The 16,646-nt window shown below is 35.7% G+C and overlaps 1 protein-coding gene across 1 annotated transcript in view; it reads left to right on the plus strand.

Annotated features, from left to right (window-relative positions):
* LOC104532599 (progesterone-induced-blocking factor 1) overlaps window positions 1-16,646 on the plus strand; it is a gene marked incomplete at its 5' end in the record, with an annotated part of 49,678 nt that overhangs the window by 7,653 nt on the left and 25,379 nt on the right. Inside the window, 3 exons of the mRNA XM_010177850.1 lie at window positions 2,411-2,501; window positions 7,581-7,683; window positions 11,146-11,276. Coding sequence (XP_010176152.1) covers window positions 2,411-2,501; window positions 7,581-7,683; window positions 11,146-11,276 — 325 coding nt within the window. The remainder of the gene's footprint in view (window positions 1-2,410; window positions 2,502-7,580; window positions 7,684-11,145; window positions 11,277-16,646) is intronic.

The following is a 16,646-nucleotide window of genomic DNA, read 5'->3' on the forward strand; positions in this document are numbered from 1 at the left end:
GCTTCCTCCAAACTAGAAGTCTAGTTCAGGATGAAGGAACAGAAACATGGGTCTGAAGAGGTGGCAAAATATGTGGAGTCTCATTGTAGGAGAGGGATTGGTATTGCATCAGGATGCAAGTTTTATACATGCTGATGGAGAAGGTTTAGGGAGTAATGAGTCACAGTCACAGTTTGCAACTTACTGATATCACCACTGATGACGATATGCACAGCTATTTCCAGATGTATTACCAAGCCAGTTAAGTTTAAGCCCTGGACTATATTATGAATACTAAAAGTGGTAACACATTGAAAACTTTCAATCTGGGTTGAATAACAAGTCAGTGAAGTTACATTTCATAGACTACTTGTGCACTAGTAGGATTAATTTAATGTTCAAATAGTTGTATGTATTGTGTTGTGTTTATAATTAAAATTTGAAATTGTTTCTTTTTTAAGTTCAAGGTGAACAGATATTTAGCTAAAATAATTCTTATTGCAAAGTATTGATATTTGTAAAATATCATAATTGGTGTACTCTTTATATGGCACATTCAGAAGAAAGGCAGCAAGTCACAGAATCATGGATGTTGGAAGAGGCCCCTGGAGGTCATGTAGTCCAACCCTCTGCTCAAAGCAGGTCCAGCAGGTTGCTCAGGAAACTTCTCTAGTTAAGTGTTACATGTCTCCAAAGATGGAGATTCCACCATGTGTCCAAGCAACCTGTTCCAGTATCTGACCACCCTCATGATAAAAACATTTATTCTTTTATCCATTCAGAAATTTGTGTGTTCCAACTTAAGTTCATGGCCTCTTATACTAATCACTGCACATTTCTGAGAGGACCTTGTTTCTTGCTTTCTTGGTACCCTCCCATTTGGTAGTTGGAGGCAGGAATAAGATCTCTCTCAGGCTCTCCTTATGTCATGTGCTCTAGTCCCCTCATTGTCTTGGTGATTTCCTGCCCTGAGTGCCCGAAACTGAACATGGCACTCCGTGTGTGGTCTCACAAGTACTGAATAGGTGGGAAGGATCACTTCCCTTGACTAACTGGCTGCAGTCTTGCTAGTATACCCTAGGATGCAGTTCGCTTTCTTTGCTACAAGTTGATTGATTCATCATCAGTTTGTTCACTAGGATCCTCAGATCTTTTTCTGCAAGGCTGCATTTTAACCAGTTGGCCCCCAGCCTGTACCAGTACATGGGGTTATTCCATCCCAGATGCAGAACTCTGCATTTGCTTTGGCAAACTCTGAGGTTCTTGTCAACTCATTTTTCCAGCCTGTTGATGTCCCTCTGAATAACAGCCCTGCCCCTAGTCTACCATGCTGCCTTCCCACCACAATCTTGTATCTTCCTTAAATTTGCTGGAGGTGCACAATATTCCATTGTCTGCATTGTTAGTGAAGTTGTTGAACAGTATTAATTCCTAAGAAATGACAATAATAAATGTCTGTCGGTTTGACTTTGTATGACTAAACACCACTAATTGAGCCCAGAGGTCCATCCAGTTTTCCATGCACCCACTGTCCACTTATGCAGTCCATATCTTGCCAGTTTGGCTCTGAGGTTACTGTGAGAGGCTGTGTCAAAGGCTTTGTCTTGACATAAATGCTCCCTCTTACCAACACCGCCAGTCACTTCACCTTGGAAGGCCATCAAGTTAGTCCAACATGGGGGGTTTTTGCTAGCTGTTCCCAACCACCTTTTTGCCTATGCTTGGAAGTAGCTTTGAGTGGGATTTGTTTCATAACTTTCCCAGAGACTGGTGTGAGGTTGACTGGTTTGTCATTCCCCAGAATCTCCTTGTCCTTCTCTGAAGATGAGTATGGCATTTGTTTTCCTCAGGTTATCAGAAATTTCTGATCTCCACAGTCTTTCAAAAATGATAGTGAGCAGCCTCACAGTGACATCAGCTCCCTCAGCAACCTTGGATTTGTCCCTTCTAATCCCATGGACTCATTTACGTCCAGTCAGCTTAAGCACTCCCTAATTTTATGCTCCTCTACTTCCTCATGTATGCACAGAAAATGAATTCTTTAGAAAAAACAGTAAGCAACCTAACCCTGTACTGCTGAATTAAATTTATAGTATCAATATGTATTTTGTGACTATACCAATAACAGGAATATTCAAGGACGCTGAACTCCTTTCCTTTACTTTCATATTGTATAAGTCTTATGTTAATCAGCAAAATAAAAAGTGAAAAACCTGCCAGTATTGTAAGAAATTAACATATGGCACTGTATTAATGCTAATTATGAACAAAATTGTTCCACTGAAGTTCAGAAGGCTACACCAACTGAAAATCTAGCTTCTAGAAAAATGTTTGTATATGTGTATAATTACAAACAGAACTGCTTAGAACTTTGTAAGTTCTTGCACTGTAATTGTGTTCTTCAACAGTACCTTTCTGGAATGTTTTGCAGTGGAAAATGAAATTGAAGCTGAAAGGGTTCTCTTCTCATATGGGTATGGTGCTAATGTTCCTACAACAGCCAAAAGACGACTAAAGCAAAGGTAAAAAAGTGCCTTCTGAATTTACTTGTTTATTATAAAGTAAATGAAGGTATGTGCATTATGCTTTGTCTTAGAATCCAGACAGTTTTATTAACAAAGACTTTTTTAATGACTTAAGTATACGAGAACAGAATGAAGACTAGGACCTGTTAATGTGGTTGATGCATATAAATGAGCATATACGTATTTTTCTAGGTAATTTTAAGATCTTTTTTCCTTCTCTTTCAAAAGGATGAATTTTAATTGTATAAAACTGAACAGCTGTAAAAACAGACTAGTAACATTGCTTACATTTATATAATGGGAAATAAGTTTTTAATACCCTGAAAATGATTGTATGTAATTGTAACAAAAACACATCTGTCAGGAAATTAAGAAGGCTAAGGTTTCGGAGCATCACTGTTTCATCTTTACAAATGCAGAATCTGATTCCAGTTATATTTATTCAGTTTGTCCTGATACCATTTGATAAATAGGCAAAAATTATGTGTGGGCTGTATAACATACCTCTTGATCATAGCAAATTTTAAATAATAAATTTATATTATGCATTGCCTTTAAGAACTAATAGCTATTTGAATGGCTTCTGAGCATAAAGACTACAGCTCACAGTGACATATAAGGAATGTGGATTTATTTAGAATTTTAAGCTATGACCACAGCAAAACTTATTTCGCTGTTGTTCAAAATATGTATAGGTAACCTAAAAAGAAAACATAACCTATGATTGGAATCATGGAATAATGGGATGATTTAGGTTGGAAGGAACATCTGGAGGTCAGCAGGGTCCAACACCCTGCTCAGAACAAATCCAATTGTTTAAGCACTTGTCCAACTAAGACTTGATTTTCTCTATGGACAGTGATTCCATGACCCTCACAGTATCAGGTCAGAGGAATATGATTTTTGGTCCAGAGGAGACACCACAATTAGGATGGTGGTTCTGCCAGGATTAGACTCATTCCTTGCACTCCAGGTGTGCTTACAATTTGTTCAAATGCAAGAAGGTCAACTGTGTAATTTGTGTTAGTGGTAGACTTTGACCATGCTCTCTTCTACTAAAATGAGAAACTCCACCGTCATTGGTGGACACATGAAGAAGAGTGTAAAGACAGAGCAAACACATGCCATAGATCCACAGTGTACATTTCTAGCATTCTGGAGCTGGAAGTGAAGTTTTTGTCATGTATAGCTGATTTTTACTACAAGTGTTAGTTTATTTAGTTTATTTAGTTTATTTCCTCTGAACCCCCACCTTCTCCACAAGCAAGGATATTTGACATCGAAAGTTACTGATGAGAATTAAGGGCAAATGATGGTCTGTTCATGTTTGCAACAAAGATTTGTGGGCCATGTACTATTTCTTCTGTCCTTTGTATTTGATTTTCAAGTGTTGTGGATATGATTGTCAATCAGATTAGACCTGTTGTGCAGAGTTACATATCGCTGGCAAAAATCTTAAAGATTTTATGTAGTACTTAACTTTGGCATGGCTTTAACTTGCTCTTTCATGTTTTAAGCCTCTTCAGATTATTTCCTTGTAAGATTTATTTTTATACTGCATAAAATTCAAGAAAAAAAAGGGGGGTGGGGGGGGCAGGCAAAAAACTCCATAACCCTGTTTTATTTCTGATTTAGGAGACTGTTGAGAGTTCTATAGCATCATTTCCTAAAACTTAAATTTCTTCCTCCTCTGTCAATACTTTGGGAACTTTTCTGAGTTTCAGCTTAGATCCTTCTTTTTCCCTACCTTATTAAGTTCAGTTTAGATTATTTACATATAAAATAATCCTGCTAAATCACTTTTGAATGGTGAATCTGATGATCAAGAAGCCAGTATTTCAGATGTGCTTGGAAGACACTTCATGATCTTAGAAGTGGCTCTATCAGAATGCCTCATATATTTCTTTGTATTGGGTTTGCATGGCAAGGTTTTGGTAGCAGGGAGAGGCATAGGGGTGGCTTCTGAAAGAAGCTGCCAGAAACTTCCCGTATGTCTGGCCAAGTCAATACAGCCAGCTCTAAGAGACCTGCCACTGGCCAGAGTGATCTCAGATCACAGAGTGTGATCTCTCTCTGACCTTATCTCAATCCATGAGCCTTTCATTATATTTTCTCTCCCCTGTCCCACTGAGGAGGGGGAATGATAGAGTGCCTTTGGTGGGCAGCTGGCATCCGGCCAGTGTCAACCCACCACATCGTCTCTTGTTCCAGAAGACATTGGCAGATAAAGCTGATTTAATCCTTAATGGTATTGGAGACTTCACAGACTTTCTTTATCTTTTAAAATTAAGAAGATTTTTAAAACCATAAAAGTCTATGTATGGTTTACCTGCTGCTGTTCTGACCCAAGGAAAATTGCCACACAGAAAATGTGTGTGATACCTTTGGTTCCCTAAGCCTTAAAGCAGTCTCTGTGACACCAGCTTCTATGTGTACAGCTATTAAGGGAACACAGATAAGTTTTCTGCTCTCTGGGATTGCTTAAGGAAAGAGAATTTATTACAAATGTGAATAATCTTTTATAGAGTCCACTACCCACTCTTTAATTCCAGAGATCTGGGATCATAAATGAAGCACTCTTAGAAGTTCACAATATCCACTTCAGTCACTGAAACTTTACACAAAACTACCTATTCAAGCATAGTGCATTGTGGGGTCTATACCTCTTTTCCTACTTGCCAGAAACAACTACTTCCAGACTTCGAACATAGGTACCATACACCCATACTCGTAAATTAAACATGTCTGGGAAACATTCTGAAGCATCGAGACCACATAGCGTGCAGTAGCCCAGTTCCATAAAACTAAGCTCTCAGTATGTTTTAGCTACATGTGAACTACATATTGACAATGATTGCTGGGCCACGCTAACTCTTCAGCTATGCCTAGGAACTGATTGGAAAGTGTTGATAAGTAAATGCCAGAATACTACCAGGAACACTTTAGTTGTTTACTAACAATAAATTATCACGTCCTGAGCACTGCATAATTTTCTAGTATAGTTGGAATCAAAGTTTTCCAGAATAAGATATCTTTGTAGATCAGTCCCTTTGTCCCTTTGTTATAAATTTAAACTAGTAAAAAAACTCATTGACAAGCACACTTGAAATACGTACTTGTATTTATCCTTAAATACTTGCAAATTCAGGTCAAGTTCACGGAATAGTTTTAGCTGGAAAAATTATGATGGGCTACATTCCCAAAGTTGCCATGGGAAGGTATGCATGTTTCCCCTTGCACTCCAACAGCTAATGTATGAGATCCCTAACTAGAGATATCAAAAAAGTGATTAATTTCTTGTTTGTACTAGATGGGATCTTAACACACATCTCGTATTTTCTAAATAAAAGTCCAAATAAAAAGCTTGGAGAATTAATTTCTCTTTTCCTCAGTTACTGTTTTTACAGTCTGATGCTCCTTCTAGGAGGAGCTGAAAGAGAACCAACATCTGAGTACACGTTATTGAGAATTTCAGGTACTTCCTCTCATACAAGGCAAAAGTAAAAGATTATATGAAAAGGTGGGTCTGTAACACAGATGAACAATGTTAAGACTTCTCTCAAATCTAAACATATATTCCCTTTTACTGAAGGGAAGATGGAGGTTATGACTGGTCAAATTTTCAGAGAAAGTTTATACACTCATCAAGCTTTACATACTCTAAGCCTCAGCTAAAGGATAAAGAAAATCTCCCTGTCGATCTGCTTTAGATCACTTACACTCTTACAAATTCTGTATTGTGGTCAAGAACTGGATAGCACTTTGCTATCCATTATTTGGAGACTTAGTCTTACATTTTCAGTTTATGGACAGTATGAATAAGATCTGAACTTGAGTGACCTCCCCTTTTCAATAAACAAGTTTCTGAAAAATGGCAGACATATGACTGGACGGATAGATTGTTGTGGAGAACCATTAGTCCAGTGGTTAAGGCACACTAAAAAGGGGTATTAGCCCTGTATATCTTTCTCATTTTTAGAGCTCTGAATTTCCCATGTCATGTTGTGAAATAGATTAGTGACTGGAGTACCAAAACACAGAGGGGTTCAGTGATATATTATCAAGATATAATTTTGATAATAGCCACCAAGCTGCTGAATCCTGTGAAGGTGGCAGGACTTATTACAGGATACATAAATTTAGACATCTAATAGGTTTGACACAGAGACTTGGCATCTAATCTCCCAGTATAACCAATTTAATTCTAAACAATACAGTCAATGGAATTTGGAGTACTTCTCAGTTTGCCATCCAGGAGTCCATTTGAGTGGAATACGGTCAGGCTCTACAGACTGCATTGAACAAGACTAAATTAATAACAACAGCTTGAAAGACTTTGTTAGATGTCTGGAAGTAGGTTCTGCAGTTGCATACTGAATCCTCCCATTGCTGCCTATGGAACTATGCTGTTGAACTGGCGATAAACTCTTTTGACTTTGGATATGAAACATGCAAGAAGTTGAGGATCTAAGTTTTTGACTAGGGTGTTTAAGTAACTCAATAATTCCTTCTCTTCAATTCTAAGTTAATTTGTGGATCTACTTAAGAGTTTGTTGGGGGTTTTTTTTAAGTGACAATAAAATTTGATTATTTAGTGTATTAAATGTCAGACAAAACAATTTTGCCTCTGTTTTGAAAATTATAAAACACTTAATATTTCAGTTTTCCAGTACAAAATGTATATTAATGTGCAATTTAAAAAAAAAAAAATATCGGAGAAGCCATTTAGAGTGATTCCCAAAAGTTGCTAAAAAGTAAATACTTATCATGAGTTGAAATATTTTGCCATGATTACTGCAATTGTGTTACATTGTACAAGTTATATAGGTAATTACTTTGTAAAAAATACTACAATGGCATAACTGCAGGAATGTTATTTCAGTGCTTATAAATTTTGTAATACTTTCCTTGTTTTTCTAACTTGGACCATTCTGCATGTTTCACTATGAAGTTTATATATTAGTATTTAAGCATTGGTGCAAAATTAAGGCAATCAAGTTCTGGAGTATAAATGTGAGAATTTCTTTTGCATATTTTGGAAAAAATTCAACTTGAGCTTGCTTTCTATTGGCACAGTGTTCACTTGGCAAGGAGGTTACTGCAGCTAGAAAAGCAAAACTCGTTGCTTGTAAAAGATCTGGAACATCAGAAGGAGCAAGTAACACAGATTTCACAAGAGGTAAATTACTGCTACAAAAAAAAAATCAAATCTGTGGAGACTATAAACATTGCAGAACAGATGTTCATAAAATGAAATATTTTCTAAACAATGTTTATTATCTATTTGATGTAAAAAAAATAGCCTCATAATTAACCAAAACTCTACATTAAATGTTTTCAAAGAAGTTTATATTGTATTTTGAAATGAAGATCAAAAGATGGATTACTTTACAGGCTAAACAAGAATGCAAGCCAGACAGACAACGTTCTGATTTCTGAACAGAAGACTGGCTAGCCAAACTAGTTTGTTCTGTTTATGGTTAATTGTTCAATGAATACCTCATTATTTTTACACAGCTCTTCTCTTAAATCACTTTTGAAGATACTTCTGAAAATCCTGTTGTAGGTCCTCCTGTAAATTTTCTGTATTTCATATCTCACACTGAGTGCTCCTCAGTATCTTTCTTTATACATTAAAGTACTTAAACTTCTGTTTGTTGTCTCTACTGCATCCCCTGAACTAGGAGAGTTTTTTACTCCAAGCTATCGTCTGTCTTGTGGTTTTTTGGTGGTGTTGGTTTTTTGGGGGTTTTTTTTAAGAGCAAAACAGATCCTGTGGACTACAGGATGCTCAGGTAATCCATTATTATTCTTTGGACTGGCAGTTTGTTCAGTCATCTAGATGAACTCTAGAACATGGATTGAAGGTTCATGCCAAAGTGATTGGACCAACTTTTCTTTTGAACTTGGATTAAATACTGGTATTTCACTGCTGTATTTATGAGAGAATTTTTTTTTTAAGCTCTTTAAAGGAGGGAGGAAGAGAAAAAGATTGCAATAACTACAATGGATGCTTTTTCTAAGATTCTTTTTTTGGACTGTTCTCAACCTATTGCTGTTGAGCTTTATAGAAAGGAATAGACTTTATTTAACTGCAGGATCCTGTCTATTTTCAGGTCTGTGATACAGCATTAGAAAATAATTTTCCCTTAAAGTCTTCTTTCTGTTGCTTTGCATAGCAGTGACCTGCAATGCTAAAGTAGGTACTGAGACTTATTTCATGCTACAGAAGATTTATTGACCATGTCTAGGACAAAGAGAATAAAGGAATTCTCATGATCTGATCAGAGATCTTCAGCTAGTGATAATCAGTTTATTGCCTCTGCAACTCACTTCACATTGCTCTCAGTTTAAGTAAGTGGAAGGCTACATATCAACTTCTGCAAAGCAGTGATCTGCAATTATTACATTTATTGTCCAGTCTAAAGTTTGGAATTAATTTACTTTGCAGAGGTTTTGAAGAGCAGTGCCAGAACTGATGGATAGACAATCTCTTGTGTCTCAAAGGCTTATATGGTTTTTGGGTGACTTTAAAAAGAAAATACTGAGTCAGTATACAGTAGAAGTGTTATCCTAAATAAAGAAATTTACTAAGCTGATATATTTGGCTTGCTGCTGACTGACTTTTTCAAGCCTTTATCATTATGTTGTATTTGTGCTTTTTGTATACCTTGATTGAAACATTTTTACTAAAAGCAGGTTTACATCTCACTCTGAGAGAGTATAGATCAAGCTGAACAATTATGAAATCCTTCAGCTTGAGAGATATCCATTCAGGGATAAATAATAAATGTCAGATTGCAAGGTATTAGTTATAGCTTAAAAGAATGACAAAGAAATACTTAAGTAAATCTTGTACATTAAGGGAGAAAGAAATCAAAGTTGCTTACAAAAAATAATGCTTTTACTCAAGGATAATGCTTAATTTATATACATGTGTTTATATTAGTCAAATTGATCCATTAAGTGCATTTAATGCTTAATTGATTAAAGTTCAATAGCAATCTCTTTTAAGTGTATCTAATTAAACAGGCAGCAAAGCACTACCATGGAGAGGGAAGGGATAGCCATTCTTCATAACAGCAGCATGCTTTTTAGCTGGTAAAGTTAGCAAGTTAACAGATGAATTGGCAGCATCAAACCAAGCTTACACCTCACTTGTCCTTTCCCACTGAAGTAGTTCAGTTCTTACCAATGAGAACAATGAGGAACTTCCCACTGTCATGACAGCATCCTTTGAAAGTTCTTAGGCTATCAAGAACAGGATTCCAAACAAAATCATTTGGATTAATTTTCTCCTGTAATGGCAGCCTTAAGGTTTTCTATTGCACTTTTTAGACAATCCTAGAAAGTAGTACTCCATGTCTTGGAATTACCTGTTTGTCATGTACAGACACTCTGTTGTCTTCCTGAAAGAGATCTTTTTTGATAGCTTGTACTTTTAGAAAAATAATTGCTTTTTAATTGCTTATCAATTTATTGAAGATAATGAGTTTATTCAAGATGATGATTGCCTTTTTATTTTATTTTATTTTATTTTATTTTTACCAACCTACAATAAACTTGGAATTTCACTGTGGACTAGAATAGGTATTTCCTGAAGGAACTAGTGTATTTAAATAATCCTTAAGGATTTACATTAATTTCAGGAAGTGCAGTGTTATTGTCTCTCATTTCACTTTTTAAAACATGGGGTGCAGTTAACTCCCCTTTTAGTAAGGCCAGTAAGGTGAGCAACCAAAGTTTTTTCTATATTCTGTTTTTTAATAAACGTGAACCGTTACATTATAAGTTCTTTGCACATTTGACAGAGTATAGAGGGCAGAAGTAAAACTGCAATAAAAATATAATGGAATCAGAGAAAGAAGGAAACACAGCATCATGTTCTGTTAGACCTGTTTGTATCTAAACTTTAAAATATTTCAATTTATTTTTTAAGTAATATAATTGGTATTCTTGACTGCTGAAACTGCTAAATCTTGATGTGTGATCTTAATTCTGTACGTATTTTAGTGAATCATCTTTTCATATTGCTCAAGATACAAGCCATGTCATGCAAGCTTTTTACACCTAGTGATCCTAATTTGTTTAGGTGATAGGGGCTAGAAGGTTTATTTCCTAGTTATGGGTATGACAGTTATTTTATACTACTCTTGTAAAAACATCTTGTTGGATTTCACTGTTCATATACAGTAAGTGATTAGAGGAGAGGAGACTTTTCTTCCATTATTACTGTTTTTTGTTTAGATTCCATTTCTGAGATGAAAATTCCATTGTAATAGTATGCTATTTTTAAAAAGTCACTTGTGGTCAATAAGGTAAACAAACAGAGGTTTTGTTTATACTAATTTTTTTCATCAATGGAAACTGTTTCATTGAAAGTCTTGAAAGTGCAGATTAGGGAAGTGTAGCATGATTGCAGTGAAAATATGTAATTAGAACATTAGAAAAGTGAGAGGATAATGTACTGGATAGTAATTTGAGAATTGTTTCATTTATCTGTGAAATAACAGGTTTGGTTTTTTATTTTGTTATGCAATTGTTAATAATCAGTAATATCCAATAAGAATTCAGTAATAATGAAGTAATTGTGCTTTATAAATTATAAAATTTATAGTAGTAATACTTCTTTTTTTGGCAGCTGGACAGAGCAAATTTTTTGTTGAGTCAAGTACAACAGCCATACAAATACCTCATTGAAACTGTGCAACAGAGAGATTCTCAAATAAGTCTACAGAAAGAACGTATTACACAACTTGAAAAAGATGTCAGGTAATTGAAGTCACTATCTATTTTAAACTGAACATAAAATCTCTTACATGTTTATCGTTAGAAAAAGTTATGCTATTGGCCACGAAGTAGATGATGTTGACGCTCCATCATTGACTAAGTCCAGTCTTTATGCTGGAACTCTAGATTTCTCTCATTCTGTCAGAAAAAGAGGCTTTAGGTTTGGAAAAGCAGCGATGACAGGTTTAAAATGAGTTTGGAGTTGAGAAGCGCTCTGGTGAAGTAGAGGAAAGTTCAGAAGAGTAAAAGGAAAGAACAGCACATCAGATGTACAACAGTAAAAATAAAGAAGCAAAGTCAGAGACAAATAATAGACTAGTCTACCAGCAAAGGGTATTTTGAGCATAACTGGAGCAGACTTCCTTTAGTGAAGACTCTCTGGTCTGCTGTTATATCCAGCTCTCAGAACTCTGACCACTGAGCAACTTCACACTATCATATAGCTTTATAAACTATGTTTAACATCTGGTTCCTGAGCAAGCTGTTGCAAAATAATCTGCCCCTTGATTTTCAAGAAAGTGGATAGCTGTGTCCCACTCCACTACAGAAGAATCAGCATTTTAAGTATTAGGTGTTTATGTAGTATCTTGCTTTAGGAAATGCATGCAGTAACAATGATGAAGCATTAATGTGATTGTCTTCTGAAGCAATTACATGAAAAATACATGTTTTTTACAACAAATCTGCTGAAGCAATGAAAATAGAAAAAGTAGGACTTAGTATAGCTAAATACTTTATCCTACATACTGTCTTACATATGTATCTATTCAGAGTGTTTTGATGGTTTGGGATAGTAATTATTATGCCTTGATGAATATCTAAAAATGCTTATTATCCAAGTAAATCTATACATAAATCAATGCATTTATAAATAAACTTAAATATTCATTCATACTTCCTGACAAGATATCTTTCACTGGGCTTAACTCTGATTCACTAAGAATACATCTCTCTTCATTCCAGAATCAAGTGTTTTTAATATTTTCCTAGGCTTGATATATTATAAGAAAAACTTGAAAGATAAATTATATTTTTCCAGGAGATAAAAAAATCACAATGTTCTCTATGTATGCAGGACTTTACTTTCCAGTTTTGAAAAAAAAATCACCAAAGTATTGGTCACTCGCAAATTAAATTTTCAGATTATGGTAACATGAAAATGTATTTTATTATTCACATAGTAGTCCAAAAGTCTTTCAAAAGCTAGGGGAAAAAAAAGGGGGAGTGAATAGGTGAGGTCATTTCTGAAATTGTATGTTTCATGTCCTTAAAATATATAAGAAGTTAAATGCATTATTAGTTGATTCTTTTGAGTTTTTATGGCGCATTGCAAATAATCTGTATGCCCAGATATTCTTCCTAATTTTAGCATACAAATTAAGGCACTTAAATTAGGAATTTAGGTCAGCTTTCCTTAGTAGTTCATAGAGGAAGTGGCATCTCCAAAAAGCGATTCAGATTTTGGATGAAGTGAGTCATTTGCTAGAGCTGCCTGTTACTCTCTATTAGCTATAAAGGGAATTTTTGGCATCTTAAAGTGCCTGAGGTTAAGGAAGAAAATGGATCCATACCACAGTGCGAGCATTCATGGTAATCATACGGGCAGTACTCTGCTGTGGTGAGCTAGGGCGTGCTCACCGCTAGTCCGTGTTTCTGTAAATGAAAGTGTGGTCTGACAAAAAAATATTTTTATCCCTAATGGTTTTGTAGCAAAAAAGTAACGTTTACTTTGCACATCAAATGTTTTGGTAAGAAGTTTTTTCCTGTAGTTTACAGTATTCCTTGTAAACTAAATTTAACTATTGTTCTCTTATCACAAGTTTGTCTCAATTTTGCTGTAGTTTCATAGGTCAGTGAAATTCTTGGAAACAGCCTAATGTCTTAGGGCTTTTGATACATATCAGTAGTCCCTAATTTTACTATTCATAATTCTGCATTTAAAACAAATGTCCTAAATTGTTAGCTGATATTCTCTGAAGCACAAGAGAAATCATATTCTGGTGTAAAATTGAGAATGTTGGTCATTCGCTTTCCTATAAGCGAGAGGAAGGTTAGAGGAAGAGATTTCTAACCAGAAAACCATTACATTCCAGCAGTCATTTTGTTATGAGGGTAACCTTTTGGAATCTGCTGATGACAGTTTTAAATTAAAATATCCTTTAGGTGATTTCAGATTACTTTGTGGACCAGTCTAGCTCCCAGCTAGATTCCAGAACTCAATCAGAATGGGATTTAAGTAAATTAATGATAATCCCTACCAAATATACACCAAGTGAAGCTCTGCTGGATCAAAGGATTTAGACCACTATTCCTGTCCTTCTTTCTTAGTTTATTAAACAGCATTTTGTTGGTTTACGTGTGGAACATTTTTGAGACGAAGAGTTCAGAGATTTAATGTTCCTCAAGGAGGGCCCTAAATTCTGCAGATAATGTTGGTGCTATTAGAAAGGTCATAGTGGAAACACTAAGCATGGTTTATGAAGCTTGGTTTCTCTCAGAGCTAAGGGAAGAAGTTAATATTTGTAAAGCCATTTCAATTTTTTTTTTTCAACTGTAACTTACAATTAATAGTTAATACTGCAGTTCTGCAGTAGCCTCTTTAAGTTAAGGTTTAATTTATGCTACAGTTACACAAAGTACATTATTATTTTTTAAAATTTTACATGCAATACATACATTAATTTTATCTCTAAAAAGCAATTTCTCAAGTACCAGCTAATGGAAAAATAATGTTCAAATTCTTGTTTTCAGATAGACCTTTAAAAATACTAATGATTTTTTTGAATATATTTTCTTTTTCAATCTCATATTTGAGTACCAGATTGTAGACAAATTAACATAATGTTGATATACCTGCACCCTGACAATCAAGACTGAGTAGTTAGTTTTATCCTCACAGCTACCCTATGCTTGATCATGCTTTTCCTTCCTTTGCATTTAGTGTGCAAAATCTATGGTGGAGTAGTGTTCTTTGTGTTGTGTATTTATCTCATCTACTCATCAACAGAGGTGGTTCTGCATTATGTAAGTCATGGATTCCCTAAGTAGAGCAGTCACATCTGTTATCGGTGCCAGTGTTCTCTATGACCTGTCACTTAACTTTAGTGTGGAGGTATCAGCAAGGACTAATTTGCAAGTGAATTTACCTTTTTTTAGATTTAATCCATAATTGACTTCTGTGCACACTGATGATGACCAGTAATCTTTTTAGAACGTACTCCTAGGGTGATTAGGTTCCAGCAGATTTCCCAGGATGATGAGTCAGTACTTTCTTGCAACCTTATAAATGTTTTGCAGCAACCTTCAGTGCTTTGTATTTTCTTGTCTATTGAGGAGGCTGTTGGTTGCTATTGGATGTGGTTTTGATTCTGTGATGAAATAGTCAGTCTTGATGAAATCAGCACAAGAGGAAGGCAACTATGAGGAAGACTATCTATGCCAGCAGTCTCCTTAGTCTGTGCTGTGGGAGTTCTTGTGCCATATTTTTACCAATTTTTTGCAAAATGGCCTAAAGTAACTTACAATGTGGTCCCTTGGCAAGCAACAGATGTGTTCAGGATTCTCCAGACTGCATCACTGTAGGAAAGCATCATTTCTGAAGGCAGTTATTTCCATAAAAGGAGTGGGACAGATTCATGCAGATCGTTTTGATATAATACTCTTGGGAAATCCTGCAGATCCTTCTAAGTTTCCTTTAACCAGAGAATCTTACATGCCTTCATCCTTAAGTGTCATACTTCTAGAGTTAAGGCTGTCTTTCAGACTCTCTTCAGACTCTCAAAATGTCTTCCTCATTTGGAAGGACTGTTTAAATAGCACTCAAGGTTACATGTGTCAATAGCTGTCAAACTGAGTCATAGAATCATAGAATGGTTTGAGTTGGAAGAGGCCTTTAAAGATTACCTAGTTCCCACCCCCTGCCATGGGTAAGGACATCTTCCACTAGATTAGGTTCCTCAAAGCCCCATTCAACCTCTCCTTGAAAGGAGAGGAATAGTCAAAATAGGAACCAGACTGAATCAAGGCCTTAAAGCAGAATATTCCACCAGAGCTGGAGATAACTTTGATGGCTTGCTGAGAAGTGTGTCTGTTCTGGACATCTTTCATACAACACTGTTGAACTTTAGCTATACTGTCACTGAGAATTGCAAGAGCTATTGTGTTCGGGATGAATGCTTAGCTGAGCAGCTGTCATTGCTGTTAGTTATTTGCATGAACAACTTAGGGACCCATCTATATGTTATCACAGGTGTGTGACAGTATTGCTTAGATTCAAGTGTGAAGGCACAACTGTATTACCACTCAAAGGTAAAAGATAATAACAAAGATAATACACATCTATATTACCACTCTCCTTCCCATCCCCTTAGAATTTTCCCAGGCAGGCCATGGGCTGTGCTAGCACTTGGCTGTGAGCAGAACCGAGGTGACCCTGGGAGCAGAACACGTTGTGTGCTTTTTCACCGAGCCATGCACCTGCAGATATGCTTCGGTTAAAAAAAACAACCAAAAATTCTAGTCTTGAGTGACAGGGCATCTGCAGGGTGAATTTATAGGTGCTCCTATATCTCAAAATACTCTGCTAGGTAAACTCTCATTTATGTTAGTCCATTCTTGTTAATAAAACTAAATAGTAATGGTTATAGGAGCAGTGGTATGTACGAGGATGACTCCTTCATACTATAAAGAAATCTCTCTAGCATACAGTTCTCAACCAGAAATGAAAACACCACATTTAGCACTTCCTTTGAAAAGAAATGCTTTGTTACTGTGTCATGCTGTGGGAAAACAAATCTCTAAATTTCATTCTTACGTATGTAGTTAAGTAATTGTAGTTTCAGTACATAATTTTCTGCTAAAAACATCTAGGTTTATAAATAAGTGGAGACATTAAACAGGACTTCATTCATAAAGAGAAGGTAGTTATTTTAAATTCAGTTACTCATATTTCTCAGTGCTGATGGTTGGTTTTAAAAGTAGTTCGCTTACCCAAAAGCACGCCTCAAAAGCCTAACTGTGTGGCAAATCTAGAAGCAGTACAAGGATTATGCTCAATAAGAAGCTATGTACTGAAAAGTTTCTTACCTAAACATTTTGGGTTCTCCAATTGCCGTCCAAACATTACAAAGCTCAGCATACAGTTTTAGCTGAGTTTTTCCCATCACAGAATGGGCAATGAGCTTGTTATGGTAACATTACCATTCTGTGAAGTATGCAACATCTATTCAAACACTACTGCAATTTACCTGAGGAATGCTCATAAAAATACAATTGTTGAAATATATTTCTTTTTTCTACAAGTGAACATTTTCTGAACTGTATTACAACTTTTTAAAAGTTATTAGGGGTTTG

Source organism: Antrostomus carolinensis, unplaced genomic scaffold (assembly GCF_000700745.2).
Source record: "Antrostomus carolinensis isolate BGI_N321 unplaced genomic scaffold, ASM70074v2 scaffold2920, whole genome shotgun sequence".
In the NCBI taxonomy this organism is placed as follows: Eukaryota; Metazoa; Chordata; class Aves; order Caprimulgiformes; family Caprimulgidae; genus Antrostomus; species Antrostomus carolinensis.